Below are 23,593 nucleotides of genomic sequence, written 5' to 3' on the forward strand. Positions count from 1 at the left end.
CAGTGGTTCCCAAACTTTTTTGGCCTACCACCCCCTTTCCAAAAAAAATATTACTTAGCCCCCTGGAAGTTAAATTTTTTAAAATTTTAATAGCAATTAATAGGAAAGATAAATGCACTGTGGCCGTCACCACTCCCATGGATCGCTGCAGCATCCACCAGGGGGTGGTAGTGCCCACTTTGGGAATCACTGATGTATATATATATATGCGTATGTATCTCTTTCCCCTCATCTTAGTTCCTTGAGGGAAAGCACTGTTTAATTCTTGTGGATTTTTTGTCTATTTATTTTCAGCAATTATCAGAATGCCTTATGCCCAATAGGCTCTTAGGTGGTTTTTCTTTGAGTTTCTGTTTCTACTTCCCTTTTGTTTAAATTGTTGTACCATCTGGGTATTCTCTTTGTTTTCCTGAGAGTGTAGAGGCTACAGGGAACTACTCTATCCCAGGAATTTATTACCTCATATTTTCACTGGTTTTGGTTCCCACAGTGTCCCAGAGGCAGCATGTTGTATTGACTAAAGTGCTGTGCCCAAATTAAAATCCACCTCTGACTCATACTGCCTCTGTGACCTTGGCCAAGTCCCTTAACTTCTCAGGACTCTAGGCTACTCTCTAAAATTATGAATTGCAGAGAACATACCAACTTGCATTGATAGAAAACATTTTCTCACCTGAGTGCAGGTGTGGTTGAGAACAAACAGGCAGTTTATAAGAAGGTTTAGTCAGAAGAACAGGAGAATAGCAAGAGAAGAAGAGCAATTTACCTCAAATTATTCTTGTTTTCCCTTATTGGAAGTGTTAGATTGGTTTTTCACTTGTTTGTTATGCCATGCTTTGGATATTGCATGCAATTGCCTGACGTTATACCAGTAATTTTATTTGCCACATCATCTTTTAAATTATGATCTCATGAATATTATATAACAGTTTACACAAATATATATTAATGGGATTTCACCCAGATTTTCTGAAAATTATTTTACCAAGGTCTCTTTCTTCAGTTTATGATTTTGTGGTAATAGTCTTTCTATGTAAACATAGCATACAGAATTTTACTTAAAGAAGTTTGAATTGTAGCATTTTATATTTGAAAGAGTCCTGTATTTAAAATTAGAAGAACCGGATTTTAGCCTCAGTTTTAACAGTGATTGGCTCATGATCTTTGATAAATTACTGCATTTGAAATTGACCAAATCTGGCCCTGCCACTTCTTGTATTCTTCATTTAATTTCTTGAGACCTCACTTTGATTATCTGTAAAACGAAGGAACTCTAGTCTACATTAGAGGTAACAAACTCACTTTCCACAAATTTGATATCTGCTTAGCTAACCAAACCAGATCAAAATGTAATTTGAAAATGTTTAACAAGGGCAGCTGGGTAGCTCAGTGGATTGAGAGCCAGGCCTAGAGACAGGAGATCCTAGGCTCAAATCCGGCCTCAGACACTTCCTAGCTATGTGACCCTGGGCAAGTCACTTGACCCCCATTGCCCACCCTTACCACTCTTCCACCTATGAGCCAATATACGGAAGTTAAGGGTTTAAAAAAGGAAAGAAAAGAAAATGTTTAACAAAATATATTAAAAATATATGTATATAGTGCCTATTTATACATTATATAATGTATAGTACATATAATCTATATCAGTGATTCCAAAAGTGGGCTCTACCGCCCCCTTGTGGGTGCTGCAGCGATCCAGGGGAGCAGTGATGGCCACAGGTGCCTTTATCTTTCCTATTAATTGCTATTACAATTTAACAAAAATTAATTTCAAGGGGGCTAAGTAATATTTTTTCTGGAAAGGGGGCGGTAGGCCAAAAAAGTTTGGGAACCACTGATCTATATCATGAATATATATTATATAATGTATAATCTAATACTAGAAGAAGCAGACTTTAAGCCCTTTCCTGTTCTCACTTCACATAGCTGTAATCTTCATGTATTTGAAATTTGTAACTACTGTAACGAATAAAATTCTCTGGAGGCTGTATATATTAAATTTTAAGTTCATTTATTTAATTGGCTGCTCAAGATTTGTAAATAGCCAGTGGACTCCCTGTCTAAACAGATACGAAAAGAATGCAAACAGCTAGAACAGGAGAGCTGGGCAAGAGAGCATAAGCAACTAAATAGCTAGGGCAAGAAAAGAGAGCAACTTCCTGTCCTGTAAGTCAATATAAATCCTTTCTGACATCATCTAGTCCCTGCCCTGGACATCTCTGATTGGAAAATAGGTATATAAGCAGTAGCCTCAGAGACCTCTACTCCTTCCTCACTACTTCATCTTAGGAAAGGGTGGGTCTCAGAAAGATGTCCATAAACCCTTTCCGCCTGCCTTATGGTAGCACCATCAGGGCAGCTATAGCTGACTGACTTCATTACCTAAGAGAATTCTTGTTTACAGTTAAATAAGGAGCAGGTCTCTACCATCCCTATAATAAAAGTTAGTCCAGTGATAATGGCATACTGTTTACCCTGTTATCCTTAACAAAGACAGAAGATATAGGCAAAAGAAGAGCACCCAACACAGCCTTATAACCTGATGGAAAAACTATTTGAGCTTTAAAATCAAATTGTTTTTTAGAGGGGCCAAAAAACCCCACCATTTTTCAAAAAATAACTCAATTCAACTTTAATTTTTCCATGCCACTTTTCTGAAGGAAATAGGGGAAGCGCTATTACCCAACTGTGCAATTGCCTTAATTTATAAATACAGGAGAGCAGAGCTACAATCCTATATGAACAAATGAATAGAATTCTTTCCTTTTTTACCACCTGCCTTTGTAATACTATAATATTATAATAAGTAAATATATAAAATGTATAAAAATATAGCAAGATAAATGACAATTTCCAAAGTAATATTTTGCCTACAAAGATGTTTTCTATTTGAGTTTGATACCATTGCTCTAGATGACCTATACAGCACCCTGACACCTCTAATTTTCTATTATTTATTGACTTAGGGATACACACTTTTGTTGAATATAATTGGAAAATTAACATTTTTTAAAGAAAAAATAAATTTTTTAAAAATATTAACTTTTTCTAAGTATTCTTAAGAGTATTTGCATTTGATTAGTTAATATTAATGAGAATTTGGGCATGTTTGTAATTTACAAAATGGTGCTTGATATATTTTATGGTTGCAAATTTGGGTCAAAAGTCAATATATTTTATAGGAAGGTTTCAGGCCTCTATACAATACAGCATAGGGAACCACTTAGGAATTCATTTTCCCCAAACTCCAAATTTTCTGAACATGTTTTATATTGTGTATGAGACTGATTTATAGTGTGTATGAGACTAATTTATTTTGAATCTACAAATTAGGAGATTTTAAGACAGTTTACAGATTCTGGAAAATAGTGATTAAAAAGGACATTATGATACTTTCATAGAAAAAAAAGATTCTAATAAAAATTGGCTTCTAAAACATCTAGAGATCTAGTAGTGTTTTAATGCTAAAACACTTTATCCTTGAAAGTCAACTCAGCCCTCCTATAGAATCTGATCCAGTGACCATCAATTTTTCAGATATGAAGATGGAGAAAGGACTATAGAATATGAAAATAATCTGTATATTTTGAGCCTCTCTCAAAATGAAACAGTAAGAGATTATATTCTTTCACTCAGGGAGAGGTGAAGGAGTGGTATATTGATAATTTTGGTGGTTCCTAAAGAGTTATTGCAATTTTACCACTAGAGCATTGGTAATTGTGAAAGATTTTAATTCATTCAAATCAAATATGTAAGAATTGCCATATAACTTGATGGCAAATATACTATAAAAGTTATAGTTGATGTTAGGCTTATCACAAACTCTCCTACCCCCAAACAAAACTTTCTTAACAGAATCAGGAATAGTTTAAACTAGTATTTGTTCCAGAAATTCAGTATTCTCATGGGCATTTTGCATGTGCAGAGCTTGGAAACAGACATCAGATTTTGAAAGTAGCATGTTATTTGGTTTTTTCCCTTTTGCTCTCTATATTGTACTCTATCTTAAATTTAATTGGTGTCATGTGTTGTTATGTTGTTATATGCCATTCTTGTATAAAAACTGAAGAACAGTCTCTGATACTACATATCTTGAAAGAAGGGTATTGCAAATAATCTGAAACACAGATCACTTTAATGCTTTTCTTATATTTTCCATTTTTAGCATCATTAGGACAAGCTTTATTCTTTAACCAGTACAGAATCAGGAAGAGCTTAATAGAATAACTTTTCCATCATCAGTATAAATAAAGCAAGGCAATGAAATAATAGCATTGAACAAAGAATAATATGTCGCATCCTTAAGCATGGAGCAATTTAAAGATGAAATCATGATGGAAGAGGTGTTTGAGTAGTAAAATTCAATTTGTCATAATTTTTAAATGTATGATTTTTGGTTAATCTTGTTATAACTTGGATATTAAACAAACTGAAACTTTTAAATTAGATGGACAAAAATTTAAATCACTTTTGATAGAAAAGGAATGAGCTTGAGGTCCTGGAATTTATTTATAAGTGGTAACTAATTAAATTTGTGATCTCTAGGTAACATTTAGGCATGATTCTTCAACAATGGAAGTTCAAGATGATCACATAAAAGGCCCACTAAAGGTAATTCATTCATTTGGTATCTAATCAAGTAGTCTTGATTTCGGAAATATTAGATTCTTTAAAGTGTGTTCTCAGCTCATATAGTTATCAACACTGCATACATCTCTTTAGAATATTTGTCCGTTTAGTTCTGTCATGTTTATTAAAATATTAAATGTTAAGGAAATTAATAAATTGATACAGAGTATTAAATAATATGGAACTGGAAACAGTTATCTTACACATGTAAAAATTAATATTAATACAAAGGATATGGAATCATAAATACATGATCATTTTACATGTATAGAAAGATAAAATATCTGAGCAGATGAATGTTTCTTTTTTTCTCAATTATTTGGATTATTAGAGACAAAAGAAGCACTGTTAGAATGAACAGAAAATTTAAAATAATGACCTATGGGCTGCTTTCTACCAGATAGTTGTTGCTATTCACTATTGCTTCAGTACTTTGAATCTCAACTCTTATTGGCATGGACAGTTCAGGGGTAGTGTATAGAATTCTGGGACTTGAGTCAGGAAGACTTTAAATCTAGCACCAGATATGACCCTACAAGCTGTTTAACCTCTGTTTGCCTCAGTTTCCTTATCTATAAAAAGAGGATAATAGCAGCATCTAAATCTCTGGGTTACTGTTAAAAGAGGATAATAGCAGCATCTAAATCTCTGGGTTTCTGTTAGGATCAAATAGGATAATAATTGCAAAGCCCTTAATCAGTACTGTGCTTGGTACATGTTAAGTGCTATAGAAATGTTAACTATTATGCGAATATCTTAAACTGGTGAAGAGTAAAGTATATCCATATCTTTTCCTCTTGTGCAATTCTGGACCATACCTTTCCATAAGTCCTCCTTAGACCTAGTATTCTAAGAACCTTCTGATTTTGAAAATTATTTTAGAAATAGCATATCTATGGGAGGCAGTTGGGTGGCTCAGTGGATTGAGAGCCAGGCCTAGAGATGGGAGGTCCTACGTTCAAATCTGAACTCAGACACTTCCAAGCTGTGTGACCCTGGGCAAGTGACTTAATCCCCATTGCCTAGCCCTTACCACCCTTCTGCCTTGGAGCCAATACACAGTATTGACTCCAAGATGGAAGGTAAGGGTTTAAAAAAAAAAAAAAAAGAGTATCTAGAGTATCTATTTTCCCTCATTTTTAGCACATGACCAGCTTCATACATGTTCATACATGGCCACAACATACAAAAATGTTGCTGCTTTTTGCATGCCAAACATCATTTTGCAATGTTCTCTATAGCTTTGTATCTACCATTACTTCTTTTGTGCGTATGTGTGTGTGTGTGTGTGTGTGCACACAAATCATTACTTTTCCCTATACTTACATGCATACAGACCATGCAAGTACACAGTAGCATTGTGTGTTAAGTATACCAGTATTCTTCCTCTTTGATTCTTCAATTCACTTATTACCTCTCTGGTCAAGAATAATAATCTACTATAGGTTTTCAGGGTCAATTCTGTATAATTGAGAGATGCCTCTGAACAAGGCAGATAGGGGAAGGTAGTTAATCTGGTTTTCAAGTTGCTTTTCTCCTGGCTAACTGGTTCTTCTAATCACTGTTTTTGATTTGGGTTTTTTTATTTCATTATGAAATATTTTCTTGATTTCTTTTTAATTCCTATGTATGTGACTTAGTGTGAAACCACTGATTTCAAATTCAGATAAGTGCAACAAACTTTTAAAAATTATTATTGCATCTATTTTATTGATAGAGTAGACTTCCAGACATATTTGATTCCTTTCAACTCAGTGATGTAGAGTTAGTTCCTAGTGTAAGATTAAAATTAATATCCAGTAATTCCAAGTGTTATATTTTATAAGATTTATCAATAATCACTTGAAGTAAAAGAAATAAAAATAAAAAATAGAAGCTTAAGTAAAGAGAAGTTTTCCTAGCCATGTTAACAGGGAAAGAGAGTGGGGCAGGGTCACACACAAACTTTATCTCCAAAATGTAAGGATGTAACATGAGAAAGAAAGTGGGATGCTGGGAATTGGAGTTCTGGGGAGCAGGTTCTAATTATACACTAGTTAAAATGTTCCTAAAGAAAATAAATCATATCTACAAAGAGCATGATCACAATTAGTTGTATTCACTTCCAGAAATTATAGAATGATACACTTACTTAAATCATATCCAGATCTTTTGAGTTGAAAGAAAATAAATTAATAAATATCACCACATGCTGGTGTTATTTCTATACTTTAGACATAAGATTTAAATTTATTTAAGTAACATAGAATTTTTTCCCCTCATGGTTCCTTCAGATCCTAAGTGGAATAAGTCTGATCAGCATTAAAGCTGCCATGTACTTTTAGAAATTTTATATGTATATATATGTATTATATTCTTTATTAACTGGAATAGGTTTTAAGCATTTATTAATTGAGCATCTTAGACTTGATTGAATCTTTTTTAGAAAGTAATTCATGTGTTTAGGTTTGGGTAATGTTTTTCTTATACCATTTTAAATACTTTGGCAGGATTATTTAAGAAACTGTGTGTCTGTGTGTGTGTGAATGTGTGTGTGAATGTGTGTGAAAGGTTTGGGTAATGTTTTTCATATACCAGTTTAAATACTTCGACAGGATTATTTAAGAAACTCTGTGTGTGTGTGTGTGTGTGTGTGTGTGTGTGTGTGTGTGTGTGTGTGTGTGTGTGTGTGAGAAATTGCTTATTGACTCAGATTCTCCAGTTAAATTTATCATTTATATCTCATGTGGGTATAGAAGCTCCCAGAGTGGGGAAAAAAAACAATTTCTAAATAATGAAGAGGAATTAAAATGAACTTATATTTTAAAAAGAAAATAAGAAATTCATACTCATGTATATTATTTAAGCAGCTTCCAAAAAAATAAATATTGCAACCCCTCTGAATTTGATATGATATTTTTCACCCCTCTTCATTATCTATAGATAATCTGCTTTTTAAAAAAATATATCAGCGTTCAGAGCTTAGAATTATGTTGGGATGATTCTCAATTTGTTAAATCCTGTTGGAAAAGAAGTTTTGTTTCTGAAATAGGCTCTTATTATCATCTATTCTACTATTGGTATAGGCAACTATATGAAACTAATATCTTAAAATTTTACCTTGATAAAGTAGAAAGTGCAGTGTAAGGTAAAATGTTAAAATTATCTTTCATGTATTATTAAACTTTTAAAAGAATTTTTCTTTTCATATTTTAGGTAGGAGCAATTGTAGAAGTAAAGAATCTGGATGGTGCCTATCAAGAAGCAGTCATCAATAAATTAACCGATGCAAGTTGGTATACTGTAGGTAAGGGAATAATTCTAACTATAAAGAGATATCTGGCTAAATTGAACCAAATCCAATTTATAGGAGAATTCAATCAAACTTTTTTATAGAGATATTTATTGCTTGCTATATATACAAATTATTCTCAATAATTGAGAAAGAAAACATTGTAAAATACTCTTTTATGAGATAGAGATAGTCTTAATGCCTAAATCAGCGAAAGCTAAATATAAAGAAGATAATTCTACCCTAATATCATTAGTTAATAGAGACTCAATATTTTTAAATTAAATCTAGGCAAAAAGGTTATATAGCATTTTTTCCTAAAAGTTATTCACTCTGATCAAGGTGGAGTTCTAGAGATGTAAGGATTGTTTAGTATTAGGTAAACAATTTTTAAAATTAGAAATGTGAAAGGGTACTTTGCTAGATCCTACTTGAGGTTGTTTCATCAGATCATTCATCTTCTTGATGAAGAGAATTGGATTTCAAATATGAGTGTGTTTAAAAGGTAACTAAGGGTAGTATTTGGCCACCATTCTAAATCATGGTTACCTTTTATGCTTAAAATATCTAGAATTTAGAAGGAACGTTGCAATTAGTAGTAATGTAGTAACTTCAGCATTCAAAGTAGCTTCTGTTTATTTTTATTCTAAAATGAGTTCATATAATAAGCTATGTTTTCCTTTGCCAGCCATTGCAATACCAAATTTTAGCCACAAACTAGTTGCAAATGGTAAATTTTTTGATTTTTGACATTTATTATTACCTCTTTAAGTATGTACAGCATATACAAGGAAAACTACTTTTCAGAATTCTAGCATTTTTTGAACCTAAAACCAAACATTAATTTGTTTGATTGAAATAAAACTATTTTGTGTCATTGTTTTTCTACTTGTTTTCTCTGTTTGATCCTCATGACAACTTCCACTTTTATTTTCTTTTAACAGTTTTTGATGATGGAGATGAGAAAACACTTCGAAGATCTTCATTATGCTTAAAAGGAGAAAGACATTTTGCTGAAAGTGAAGTAAGTAATTATTTTAATAAATGAAAATATCTGAGTTTCTAGTTTTCTTGAAACTGATTTTTTTGACTTTGCTCAATCAATCAAATTACTTGAGTAGGAAAATAAGCAATTTATAAGTAGCATCAAAAAATAAAGAATCAAAACTTTGAAGCCTAATTTGATTTTCTTGTTTGATGATCAAAAAAAAGTTTTCTTTTTTTCTTTTAATTTCTGTTTGCAAATCAAAGGAAATAGAATGCAGTTACTTGTCAGTATTAGATACTGTGATTCCCCATTTTTGAACTGTTATTAGACTGTGTCCACTTTATTTAAGTGCATTTTTGGAAAGATGAATTAGAGTAGGGAAGATAAAGTGGAGAGGAGAGAGACTTGAGGTAGGGATATCAATTAGGAGGTTATTCTCTGTAAACAAAGAAATTACCTTTTAAATTCATAATCTGACATCTTTTAAAATTGAGAGATAGAAATAATTCTAGATGTAATCAATTCCTGATGTTAATATTCTTATATTATGACAAGGAATAGCTTTTTTTTGGACATGCTTATTAAGCCTGGCTTATGACCATGATGGGAATAACGGATATGAGATGGAGCTCAGAGGCAGTATTTGGAAATGATTTCTTTTCCTATTCAAAAAAGTATAGATGGGGGCAGTGGTAGCTCAGTGGATTGAGAGCCAGGCCTAGAGACAGGAGATTCTAGGTTCAAATCTGGCCTCAGACACTTCCTAGCTGTATGACCCTGGGCAAGTCACTTAACCCCCATTGCCTAGCCCTTACCACTCTTCTGCCTTGGGACTAATACACAGTATTGATTCCTAGATGGAAGGTAAGGGTTTCAAAAAAAAAGTATAGATATCTTTGTTAAAAATACGAGTTAATGAATTCCTAGGTTTAGTCCCTAGAGCTTATATGACCTAGCTTTGATATTAAAACACACACACACACACACACACACACACACACACACACACACACAATTTAATATCTGTTCCAGTTTATTTGTGTCTGTGTGTTTGTATATGTTTATGTACGTGTATATATGTATATACCAAAATATAATCTATGAACTTTATAGCTATACAAATATGTGCATATATAACATATATACATATATAATAAATATTATACAGACTTTTTCCATAATATTTTAGAACTGAAAGAGAAATTGAATCATAGTAGTCAAAAGTAAAGATTCCTAGACTTAGAGTCTAGAAAGACTAGAATTCTAATTTCAGCTTAGATATTTTGTAGTAGTATGTTCTTAGACAAGGTTCTTATTTTCCTTATTTATAAAATAGGAGTAATAATGCTTATAATATTTATCTCACATAGTTATTATAAGGAAAATGATTTTCAAATCATAAAGACTTGTAAAATATTAATTATTATCATCACTGGGTTAATGATAATGTAGCTCTAATCTCTTAATTCTGTGATAACTGATATTGAGATAAGGACTTAATGTTAAAATTTCTAGGAAAAATGGAAAGTAGTTCAGCAAAATTATATCTACACTCAAGCACCTCAAACTATGTACAATGATAAGCTCCTAGTAGCTTCTTGACTTAGATATAAACGATCATATCAGAAACAAATTAGAGGAGCAAGGACAATACAATCAAGAGAGAGAAAATCACAGAAAATAAAATGGACAATTTTGTTTGTGTAAAATTTCAGTGATCTTGCATAAATAAACCAGTGCACCTAAAATTAGAAGAGAAAGAGTTAACTGGGGAAAAATATTTGTAGAAAGTTTCTCTGATAAAGGTTTCTTTCCAAAGTATATAATACAAATTTATGAAAATAAGAGAGATTCCCCAAATGATAAAGAGTTGAAGAAGATGAACAGGCAATTTTTCTTTTCTCTTTTTTTCCCCATCACCTGGTAAATATTTTTTTTTGCTTTTATTCATTCTTCACAAAGGTTTCTTGGAAATTTGTAGAAAAAGTGAAAAACAGAACTTTTGAAAATATATAATTAAAGAAATTTCCTCTGGTCCAAGTTTAATAGAAACTATCCAAAACAAATTAAGTCAATAACAAAAATGTTACAAATTGATATGGAATCAACATAATTTTTTAGTGGAGAGTAGTATTTTTTTAGTTAAGAGAGCATGCTAGCAGGTAGCACAACAAACCAGCCTGCTCTCTAATATACCGAGACATTAAACTTATATTTTTGCCCCCTTTCCCATCCACAGAGAGGTTAAGCATATCACTTTCATAAAACATTGCCTTTTCTGTCGCTGCAGTCACATCTCTGTCTACACTAGCAGACAAGAAAAGTAACCTTATTTTTGTAATTAGTACTTGTAATTTGGGGAAAATTAGGCCAATTTTTTGACCATAAATGACATCTTTGATGTGGTTGTGATGGAGGGTACTACTATGGGTCTTAATACCAGAGACCATCTTGCTTTTTTCCTTTCCTTTATTTTATCAGAATCTTGTCCAGTATTCCTATTCCCCAGGGTTTTTTTTTTTTTTAAACCCTTGTACTTCGGTGTATTGTCTCATAGGTGGAAGATTGGTAAGGGTGGGCAATGGGGGTCAAGTGACTTGCCCAGGGTCACACAGCTGGGAAGTAGCTGAGGCCGGGTTTGAACCTAGGACCTCCTGTCTCTAGGCCTGACTCTCACTCCACTGAGCTACCCAGCTGCCCCCTCCCCAGAGTTTTTATTGTGGTCAAGGTGTTGGATTTGTTGATGTAGGAGGGAGGTAGTTTTCATGGAAGGCAGGACTGGATTTCATACCAGAACGGTGAGAGAAATATAGCTCAGTAGAAATGTGGTACTCTATCAAAGTAGCAGACATAGCATTACAGAAAGGCTCACTAGTCTAGGATGCCCAATCCACCAACTAGGCCACAATATTACAAGCTAAACAGGTCTGAATTTCCATGGTAATGACATCTGGCTTTGTCTACATCAGTGATTCCCAAAGTGGGTGCTACTACCTCCTGGTGGATGCTGCAGTGATCCGGGGCGGGGGCGGTGATGGCCACAGGTGCATTTATCTTTCCTATTAATTGCTATTAAAATTAAAAAAAATAATTTCCAGGGGGCCAAGTAATATTTTTTCTGGAAAGGGGGTGGTAGGCCAAAAAAGTTTGGGAACCACTGGCCTACATAGTGCTACAATTCATCAAATCTTAAATTTGGCCACTTGAAAAAGCTTTAACAGTCAACCTTAACAGAATTCTGCAGATAGATTTGAATCCATCATTCAAGTTTATATTTTTGCTCTCTCCATTCTCTTTTCAATTTCATCATCTGCTAACAGTGCCAAGAGTTTTCCTTTTAAATCAGTAGAGTGGAAGAAGTCTTGGGCTATCTTCTTCACATTATTGCTGCTACTGAATTTGCCTTCCAGAAGACCCTTCTCCAGGGTACCTTTGACAATCATATATTGCCATGTTTTTTAGCCATCTTTTAAGCTTTTTCTTTATATATCCAAAAACCAAAATAATCTATTCAGCAGTGATTACTCTGGCTTTTTGAGGTTAGAAAACTAGCAGTTTGCTACAACAAATTAATCAACTGAACACAAATATGTCTTCTACCTAAACTGCTGCTTCTTAAAGGTATCTTTGAATATTTCCCAAAGAAAGTAGTACACTCCACAGCTCAAGAGCAAAATTAATAGTTTCTTCTATGGGTCTTATACTACTTGAGTAAACAGGGTGCCTATAATAACATTCATCCTGGTTATATTGTTTTATTCAGGTGGCTCCTCTGCTTTTGGTGATTGATATAACTTCTGCTTTAATGAACCATTGGAGATGTTGATGGGTGGACACTTCTGAATCCCATGCAATGGGCTATGCTGATAGAGCTCCCACTGCTTCTGCCTGGGATGTACTTCAAGAAAGACAGATTTTATAGCAAAGGGGAAGGGAGGACTAGTGCACTCAGGGGCAAGAATGATGATGTAATTTCTTGTAGGAAGAAGGGCCATTGTTGAGATTGTTAGAAAAGGGACTAAATAAGAGGGTATTCAGTTTTCAGAGGAAGAAAACAAAGCTACAAATAGCTATATGAAAAAAATACTCCACATTATTAATAATTATTGAAATGCAAATTAAATAGACTCTGAGATTCCATTTCACTCTCATTGACAAACTGACAAAAAAAAAAAGAAAAATGACAAATGTGGGGATATGTATGTGGGAGTGTCTTTAGAATAATAGTAATTGATGCACTCTTAATGGAAGTGTGAATTCATCTAGACATTCTTGAAAGCAATTTGCAAATAGGCCCCAAAAGTCATTAAACTATATGTCACTAAACTTTAATCCACTTTACTGACTGAATGGAAGATGAATTGGAATGGGGAAAGACATGAAGCCCACTGACTCACCATTAGGCTGTTAAAATAATCAAGGTGTGATGTGATGAAGGCCTGAACAAGAGTAGTGGCAGTATCAGAGGAGAAAATGGGGCACATTAGAGAGTTGTTGGAAAGGTGAACTAGACAGACTTTTGGCAACAATTTGGATATAAGTGGGGTCAAAAATAGTAAGGAATTTAGAATTATTCCTAAGTTTCAAACCTGAGTACTAGGAGGAGGATGTTAACATCTACAATAATAGGAAAGGTAAGAGGAGAGGATGATTTGGTGGGGGAAGTTTCAGTTTTTGTATATATTACATTTAATATATCAGTTTGACATCTAGTTTGTGATATCTTAAATGCTAGACCAATATTGCTTGACCTCAAAATATATTAGTTAATCAATAAGTATGTATTAAGTATCTGTAATGTGGTAAGCATTATACAATATTATAAAGTCACCACCATCAACATTATTTAAATGGTTAGAAAAATATAGAAGGAGATCAATAGTTTTATGTGTATATGCCTTTTTCAATCTGTGTGTGTGTACGCATGCAACATTCAAATGTCATCAGTCATCTAGTATCCCAGTGTTTATTAACATCCAAAACACAAACTCATAGAGGAGAAACTAAATATGAAAATTGTTTGAGGGGGCAGTTAGGTGGCTCAGTGGATAGAGAGCCAGGCCTAGAGACAAGAGGTCCTGGGTTGAAATCTGGTCTCAGATACTTCCTACCTGTTTGACCCAGATCAAGTGACTTTATCCTCAGTTGGCTAGCTCTTACTGTTTTGCCTTGGAACTAATATACAATATTAATTCTAAGATGGAAGGTAAGGGTTTTTCCCCCGTAAAAGGATTTAGACCAGCCCCTTGCATAATATAAAACAAAGTCCAAAAGAATAAATGAACTAAACATAAAGGGTCAGAGTGTGTGTGTGCGTGTGCATGTATGAGTGAATGAGAGACAGTGTGACAGAAAGAGGCAGAGTGAGAGAAGTATTTGTCAAGTATGGAATATTGCCAAATAGTATGTAGTGTATAATGTAGTGCGCAGAGCACTACAGATAAAAATACAGAAATAAAGACACTCCTTGAGTTCAAGTTTATATCCCAATGTAGGAGACTATTCTAGGGCAGTGATGGGCAAAGTATGGCCTGCCAGCCAGATGCGGCCCCCTGAAATGTTCTTTCCAGCCACTCGACATTATTCCTAATCTGATGAATACGATGAGTAGGATACAATACAATGAAACTTCGAAAGAGTTGCTGCCTTAGAAACAGACTGACAGATGAGTATTTCCTTTCCTTTGGTTCCGTCTTTAAAAAGTTTGCCCATCACTGTTCTAAGGGATCAAGAACAATCACAGAGATTGAGAAAGTTGCTGGGATGATGATCAGGGCCACAGGGAATTGGTTAATATACCTTATCCAGGAACAATAGAAAAGATGATTTAGTTATAGTTCTTGGTTTCAGAGTGAGCAGTGAGTGTTAGGGGGAAAATAATATAAGATATTTGAAAAGGTTATAGAGAAAGTTAAAGATGTTCTCAGAATAGTACCTTAGGGCTTGAGTTCTTTCAAAGCATGATCTCCGGTGTAGGCAGCAAAGTATTTGGTGAGGTTGTGCAGGATTTGGGAGCTGAGAGGGAAGCAATGTATGAAAGCTGAGACTTTTTGGTTAGAGTGAAAGGAATGATTGCTATAAATTGGAGGTATTTAGATGGGAAATTCCAGAAAAATCACACCAAATCATTTATCCCTCTAAGGTCAGCATAGGGAGACAGACTGAGAGATCTAGGACAATGGTGTCTGGCCAGGAATTCAGGGCCTATGTGGGGCACCCCATATTCCTGAGAGAGGCTATGTATTGGGGCAAGAGGTAATCCTAGGTGTAAGAAATAAAATGGATATAGAAGGATAGATTTTAAAATATTAGGGTATTAAAAGATTTATTGGTAACCATTAGAAAAATGAAGCCATGTGCCACGTTAAGAGTCAGTTTGAAAGACCCACCATTACCTCCGCCACTATGCTGCTTCATCCGGAAAAGAGAGAGTGCTAATCCTGGCACTTCGTTTTTATCCTTCTGTCTATGTTATTACGTAACTGTCTTACATTACCATGTAAGACAGGAAGCCAGTTGGATCATGGGAAATGTAGTTTCGAGGACCCTGAAATGTCCACAGGAAATTTAGATCAGAGACTTCAAAATTTCAGTAACACATAGACCTATACCAGTGCACAGAATACATACTGCAAGAACAAGTAACAACTGACAGCTTTGTTATCTACTACCCAGTTCTGGACTATAAACTCAGAGTGGATTGAGAAGGTGACCTGCACCAGGGTTGGAGCTCCTAGGTAGTGAGGCCCTGGACAGTGTATAGAAAAAGGATCAAGTTCAGAAGCAAGCAGCATCATTGTGGTTCAGAACACAACATCAAGGCTAAGTGCCATTTCCAGCATCTAGACCAGCCTGAAATCTCTGGAGGAATAATAAAGGCTGGAATAAGAAGCCAAAGAAAGGGCTGCTTACAATTGTGCCACTAAACTAGCAGAGGTTCCTAGCTAGCTAATGAGGCTGAATATATCAGCAAACTACTGTTTTTAAGTCCTGAACCCAAAGCCCGGGTCAGGAACTATCAGAGCTCAGTCAGGAAGCTAGTGAATTGATTTCACCTTGGATCAGATCACTTTGGGAGCACTGAAAGTGTACAGGTCTCCAGGCCGTCCCTGAGATCTTATAGCAACACAACACTATATATTTCCAAGAAAGCAGCATCAATATCAGCCCAAACCTCTCCTCTAAAAGTATACAGGCTCTGGCCCTATAACATCAAGTTCAAAGTCAGGAACTAGGCTGAAAGAATGAACAAGCAAGCAAAGATATATCACCATAAAAACTTTTATGGTGACACAAATGCTCGAGCTATAAACCCAAGAGAATGACTCCATCTATAAACAAAACCTCAGAAGAAAACATTACTTGGACCAAAAATTCAACTAGAATTCCTGGAAGAGATGACAAAAGAACTAAAGAATTAAAGAATCTTCTTATAAGTGAAATGAAAGGACTTAAGGAAAAAATTGGAAGAGAAATGAGAGCTATGGAAGAAAGAATTGGAAAGGTTAAACAGCTTGGCAGAAGAGGGTACACATCCTTGCTCAGTCAACAAAATCCCTGAAACTTAAAATGGACCAAACAAAAAGTTTTGTGAGACAAATATTAAATAAATCAGAGCCAAAAGACTGAAAAAATAGAAGAAATTGTAAGATAATTCAAAAAAAAACCAGTGACTTGAAAAACAAGTCAAGAAGAAAATATTTACGAATGATTAGATTACTGAAATACAATGACCAAAGAAGAGTTTAAACCTAGCTCAAGAGATCTTAAAAAAACAAACAAAAAAAGCTTCCCAGATCTCATCTCTATATAAGAGCATATTGTGCTGTAAGGAATGATGAACTGGACCTTGATGAACTGATGGAGAATGAAATGTGCAAAACCAGGAGAACATTATACATAGAAAGTGAAACATTGTGGAACAATTCAATGTAATGGACTTTACTACTAGTAGCAAAGCAGTGATCCAGGACAATCTCAAGGGACTTGTGAGAAAGAATGCTTTCTACATCATGGGAAAGAACTGTGGGAGTAAAAATGCAGGAAAAAAATTACTTATCACTTGTTTATATGGGTGTATGATTTGGGGGTTTGGTTTTAAAAGATTGCTCTATTGCAAAAAGAATAATAAGACAAAGAGCAAAGTAGAAATAGAAAAAAAATCTACCAGGTATATTTTGAAAGAAACTCCAAAAAGCAAACTTCTAGGAACATCATAGCCAAAATACAGAGCTTCCAAGTCTAAGGAAAAATATTGAATGCAGCTGGAAAAGAAAGAATTCAAGTGCCATTAAGCCATATTTAGATTCCCACATGATTTAGCAGTCCCCACTGTAAAGCTGTAAAGGAGTTGAATTGGTCCCAGGGGTGGGAGTTGAGGGATGACTGACTCTTAAACTTCACTCACATATGAACTTGTCAAAGGTACTGAGACACACACACACACACACACGAATTGGAGAGAGAAATACATTTCATTTAACAGGGAAATATAAGGAAAAGGGGAGAAAGAGGAAAGGGGAGTTAGAGGAAAGGTATATATTAAGAGAGAGCAAAATAAACACTAAACAATGTACTAAAATATTTATAGTTCTTTATAAGGTGTCGAAGAATGATTATTTAAAGAGGTATGCATAAATTAGAGAATAGATGATCAAGTTAGAGTACATAATTGTGATGGAATACTTTTTTTGTTATAAAACATGATGAAAGGGGTAGTTTTAGAGAAACTGGAAAAACTTGTATATATATAGAATGAAGTACATAGAACCAGGGGAACAGTGACAACAATATAGTAAAGACAAACAACTGAAGGAATTAGGAACTCTGATCAGTGTTTTGACCAACCACAATACCAGAGGATTGATAATGAAACACACTCTCTCTTGCTACAGAAATGAAGGCCTCAGGGTACAGAATAAGATGTAATTTTTTAGGCATGGGCCACTGTGGAAATAGGTTTTGTTTGGTCATAGAGGAGTTGAAACAGGAGTTTAGTTTTTTGTGTTTTGTTCTCAGGGAGGAAGATTTTTTGCTGACTAAAAAATAAATGAATGAATGAATGAATATATGTGTGTATGTATGCAAACACACAATTTAATAATAGAAGCATGAGGATTGAGACAGCTATTCAATTTGTCAGTTATATCAGATGCCAGAAGTCTGGTGTCTAGTAGGACCTGCCAAGCTGTTGTCTGTTGTCTGTTGTCTGAGAACCAGTCATTTTTAAGTTTGGAGGCTCATTACCAGGGTTAGCTAGAGGCTAATACATTTTTGAGCTTTTCTCAAAGATCATCTACTAAGAGGCTCAGTGGAAAGATAGCCAGGCCTAAAAATGGGAGGTCCTACTTTCAAATTTGTCTTCAGTCAGTTCTTAGCTGTGTGACCCTTAGCAAGTTAATTAACCCCAGTTGCCTAGCCCTTGCCCAGCCCTTACAGCTCTTCTGCCTTGGAACCAATTTTTAGCATTGATTCTAAGACTGAAGATAAGTTTAAAATATATCTATATTTGTTAAATCATAAGTTCTGGTAGAGACTTTGAAATATTGAAGTATAAAAATTGAATATGATTTCAAGTATAAACTTGGCAATAGTTAAATTCATTTGTTCTTTATAAAATAATAATGATAATAGTATTCCTTTTTTTACAGATGAAGAAACTGAGAGTCAGTTTCTTTTTATTTAACCAAATTTACATTGAAGGACCAAGAATTTGCTGATGGATTCCAACTCAGCTTAGTATTTTATCTACTTAATTATACTTTAAAAATTATTTGGAGGCACTCACAATTCTCAAAGTAAATCACGAGTTTAAATTAATTATTTTTGTTGATCTTTTTCTTTTTAAGTTAATTCTTCGGTCTGACATTCTTGATGCTATAATTCGCAATATTTTGGAGGATTATTTTCACTTTTTGTCTTGATAAATGGTAGAAAAATGATCTAAAAATTTAGGAATATTCATAAATGAATTTGATACATAATCTTGCAGAATAATAACTTGCTCCCCTCCTTCCCCCAATCATTTTATATTTTTGTTCACAGACTTTAGACCAGCTTCCTCTTACCAATCCTGAACATTTTGGCACACCAGTCATAGGGAAAAAAACAAACAGAGGAAGAAGATCTAATCATATGTAAGTTTATTTTATTTTTTAAAATAATCATTAGTTGTGCCTGAATTAGTTTCTACTTATATTGTATTAGTCTTTATTGGTTTATTAAGTATAAATATGTTAGCAAGAAATTCATGGAACTAGTTATTAAATAATTATTAAAAGTCTAGAGAAATGGTTTAAAAACAAGACTTCAATATCACTTCAAATTAATTCAATATAACTTAACTACTATTAATTTTAGCAAAGAAAAGGTAATTTTAATGGAAGAAAACTGGGAAGCTTTTTATTTTTGTTAATGAAATATTTAATTTCAATGTCTCTTATTCTGATAACTTGCCTCCCTTCTATTCTGAAGATACTGTGTATAAATTAATCAAAGATTTTTTTTCCCCCTTTACAACTCTGAGCATTTAAAAGTTCTTATTGGCCAGATATTTTTTTCAGTAGCTAATTTATTCTTAATTTGGTTTAATCCCTGTTTAGGAGCTTTGTACAGAAGTTATGCTTATTCATTATTCTCCATGTATTAACTGGGTGGCATAGTGGATAGAGTGCTGAACTTTGAGTCAGGAATTTGAGTTTAAATTCTTTATGAAACATTTACTAATTGTGTAAGCATAGAGTAATCATTTTTAACCTCAGTGAGCCTAAACTTTCTCATCTTTAAAGTGGGATAATAATATCACCTATCTCACTGGGTTATTATGAGAACCAAATGAGATAACATATGTGAAGTTATTTGCAAAATTTAAAAGTTCTTTTTTCAATGCTAACTATTATTGTGGACATGATATTTTACAATTGAAATCTATGCAGAAAGAAAATTAGCCAAAAATATTAGAAAGATTTTCTTCTGAAACTTACCATGTAGAACCTTAGATTGTACTTTGTTTTAAATATTGTCCAAATGATGTATCTTAAGACATTTAGTAAGAAATTAGATATTTTAATGACTATTTTCATAATAGATAACTTAGGTGAGTTGATCTTATTTCCTTTATTACTAAAGTAAAACTATGATCTCATAGATATAGGTATTAATTATATTGATCATAATCCATCTTGCTAATTCTGTGCATCCTGTCTTCTCTGTCTTCTTTCTATATATGTGCCCTGAGGAAGAGAGAGGGATTGGTAGTGGTTAGGAGGCATCTACATAATGTATCCTTCCTTGAGTTCTCTTTACATTGCATTGCATAGATTCATAGCTAGTAAATGTCAAAATCAGATGTGAATTCAGGTCTTTATGACTACAAGTTTTGCACTCTGAACTCTATCGGTCACCTTGCTGCCATCATAGTAGATTTAGATATTAGTTGAATAGCTGATGTTTTAACTTCCTGCCTTGAAAGGTGTTAATAAGATATTTACAAAACACTTGTTAACTTTAGTTTTGTACTTCTGTTCTCTAAATAGAGAATTAATTGTTGTTTGCTTACATGAAACTTCTTCTCAGTCTTATAGTTAGGAATTCTATGTGGTGGGCCGGGATCATTTCATATGCCCAAGAAATTGGATGTGATGAGGTACAGAGGAAAGGACAATTTAGCTGGATAATAGAGTTTGAGTGGGGAAGAAATATACAATGAAGGTCAAAAGATAGGTTGGACCCAGAGGCTTTAAAAGCTAAACAGTAGAGTTATATTTTATCCTACAGGCAATAGGGTATTGGTATTAATTGAAGACAATGGTCTGGTCAGGTCTACATTTAAGGAACATCACTTTGTTAGAAGTTTAGAGGTTGGACCAGAGTGGGGAGAGACTTGAGATGGTTGCAATTAGTTAGGAGGACATTTCAATAAGAGAGAACTGGTTAGATGTGAGAGCTTATAATTCACTAAAGCTGTCCCCTTACCTCTCCTTCACATTAAAAGCACTCTGGCCATATCTCCACCATCATGTACTTAGGAGATTGTTTTTTTGAACCTGAGTATAAGTCCCTATTAATTTTGATTCTCTCATGCTTAAAAAAAAAAGTGACTCCAAGGTAACTGCCTATAAGAATAATCCAGTGTTCATAACTGTTAACTTCTCCCAATTTGGTTATTATCTAGTAGCTGTAGTAGCTACCTTGAATATGCTTAATTTTGAACACAGAGTAAGATAGATCTCCTTCTTCCTTTCTGTCTCTTTGTTTCTACCTAGCCCCCTCCTCCTTTCAATTTAATTTGAAATATCTATTTCCTCCCCTGTCCTCAAAGCCAAGAAGACCTTGGTTCAAATCCTGCCTCCAACATATATGGCTTTGTGATTCTGGGCACATTGCCTAACCTTTTAGTTACTGAGGCAGCTCTCTTAGAGTGTAAGTTTCTGAAAACATGCTGACCTTTTTTTTGGAGTGGAAACAACTTTATTGAGAGGTCTCTATATACCAATAAAAGCACATGTCCAGTTCCTATTCATAATTTATGATTCATTCTAGTTCTCAGTATTTTCTAGGCCTTTTCGGATTTTGTCATACAATTTGTTAGTTATCCCTTTCACCTTTATGCCATTTGCAAATTTGATAAACATCCCAATCTTGTTGTTATCAGTCATGATAAAAGTGCTTAAACAGTTCCAGGGGCAAGCACAAATCCTTGGCACCCACTATTAGATACTATCCAAATTGACAGCAGACCATTAAAGACTACTTTTTGAGATGAGTTATTCATCTAATTATGAATTTACCTAACTGTATTATTGCTTAAAGATTGTTTATGCGTTTCTCCTCAAAAATTCTGTGGGGAGATTTAGTCAAATTCATTGCTTAAATCTAATAAGAAATGGTTAAGTATATTTATAAGATTCCCATGATCTCCCAATCTAATCATTCTGTTAAAGAAGAGAAACTGGGGTAGTGTGTGGCATGCTATCTAATTTTAATTTTAAATATCTTGTTAATGATCTTTTTGTTTTTTTTTTAACTACTTTTATTACCACATGATTCTCAGCCTACCTCATCCCCCTTTGCTTCCCTCAGTAGGAATTTATTTTAAAGCAGATCAGTACTGTGGCACAGAGGAGTGGTGATTTCTATGTCAGGAAGGTCTTGGTTTATATCCTGCCTCTGCTACCTACTTTTGTGTGACTGTGGGCAAGTCATTTAGCCTATCATGACCTAATGTGATTCACTAAGACTGTGTATAAAATGTTGGTCTACTTTGGTAGAGAGTGTTCTTCACTGGAAGCTCTTTATACAGATAAAAATGAGAGATCTGGGCAAAAAAAGAAAAAAAGCCAAAACAAATCAACATATTAGCCATAGCTAAAAATGCATTTTTTTTGTTGCACCTTTAATCCAATACTGCCAAGAAGTAGGAGAGACAGCAAAGCCGACTGTGCCACAGTTTGTCCATCTGCTGTGTTCTCCTTTTTGAAAAAATTGGGATGACTTTTTTTTGTCTCCAGTCAGTGCAGTTTTATGAAAGCAAAGGGTTAAAAGGAGCATTGAAGCCAAGAGCATTTTGACAGAAATGAACCCTATTAAAAGATTAGTCAGAAAAATATGAGCCTTGTGCTTTCTGAGGATACAGTAGCTAAATGATTCTAAAGGTTAGATAGCCTATAAGTTTCCTGAAATTATACTTTTTAAAAGTTTTTTTTATTTAAAAGCTTGAAGTTTGTATAATGTTAACCTTATATTTGTTTTACTTTTTTACTGTCTTGATTTTAGAAGTTTTGTTGGTTTTATGGAATAGGCATTAAAAACTTGAGAATGCCAAAGTTTATTAACCTAACATGATTATTTATAAACGTCCTTTGGAGAAATCAAATGTAATGATTTTTTCCCCAAAGCCCGGAAGAAGAATCTTCATCATCTTCCAGTGACGAAGATGAAGATGATAGGAAACAAATTGATGAGCTACTAGGAAAAGTTGTATGTGTAGACTATATAAGCCTGGATAAAAAGAAAGCTCTGTGGTTTCCAGCATTGGTAAGTATACTTAATGTAAAGAGATTTAATTTTCAGTTTTCTAAACACAAGAAGGGAAATAATGGTACTTTGGAGGATGTGAGGAATAGTAATCTTTATCCCAGTTGGTTAACAGTGATTTTATTTTGGTTTATTTTTTTTATTTATTTTTTTTTAGTGATGAAATAATAATCTTTAAATAATCAAGAATGAAATACAAATTCGGCTTAATACTATGTAATTTGGGACTTGAATCTATTTTTTCATTTCCTTGGAACATATTAATTAATAATTACAACTAATGATTTTTTCCTGCCTTTTCCTTGTCTGGTCAAGCCTTTCAATTCAGTTCAACCAGCATTTATTAAACACCTAATATGTGTAAAACAATTCTAGGTACTGGCCCTATAAAGAAAAAAAAGACAGTTCCTGCCCTTAAGAAGCTTATAGTCTTCTTCTTTGTATACATGGTAAAATAGTTTATATCTAGATCTCCTGACTTATGGTAGTGTTGCTAAATAGCAAAAAATTTTCTAAATAGTGACTAAGCCTGTATTGTATTCTTTCCCTTCCCCATACAAATTCACATTTCTGCTGGACTTTTGTTTTTAGAACTAAAGATTTAATACCTCCTTCCATAAGTCAAGAGTTGTCCTTTTACATTTATGAACAATTAGATTTGTCTTGTA

At 33.9% G+C, this 23,593-nt stretch overlaps 1 protein-coding gene across 6 annotated transcripts in view; it reads left to right on the forward strand.

Annotated features, from left to right (window-relative positions):
- The window catches only part of ARID4B (AT-rich interaction domain 4B), a 212,676-nt gene that overhangs the window by 106,003 nt on the left and 83,080 nt on the right, over positions 1-23,593 (forward strand). For all 6 annotated transcript variants that reach the window (XM_044671621.1, XM_044671619.1, XM_044671624.1 and 3 more), the window contains exons 4-8: positions 4,549-4,614; positions 7,828-7,918; positions 8,848-8,927; positions 18,936-19,027; positions 22,787-22,925. In XM_044671621.1, the coding sequence (XP_044527556.1) occupies positions 4,549-4,614; positions 7,828-7,918; positions 8,848-8,927; positions 18,936-19,027; positions 22,787-22,925 (468 nt within the window). The remainder of the gene's footprint in view (positions 1-4,548; positions 4,615-7,827; positions 7,919-8,847; positions 8,928-18,935; positions 19,028-22,786; positions 22,926-23,593) is intronic.

The sequence above is a fragment of the Gracilinanus agilis genome, chromosome 4 (genome assembly GCF_016433145.1).
Source record: "Gracilinanus agilis isolate LMUSP501 chromosome 4, AgileGrace, whole genome shotgun sequence".
NCBI classification, from domain to species: Eukaryota; Metazoa; Chordata; class Mammalia; order Didelphimorphia; family Didelphidae; genus Gracilinanus; species Gracilinanus agilis.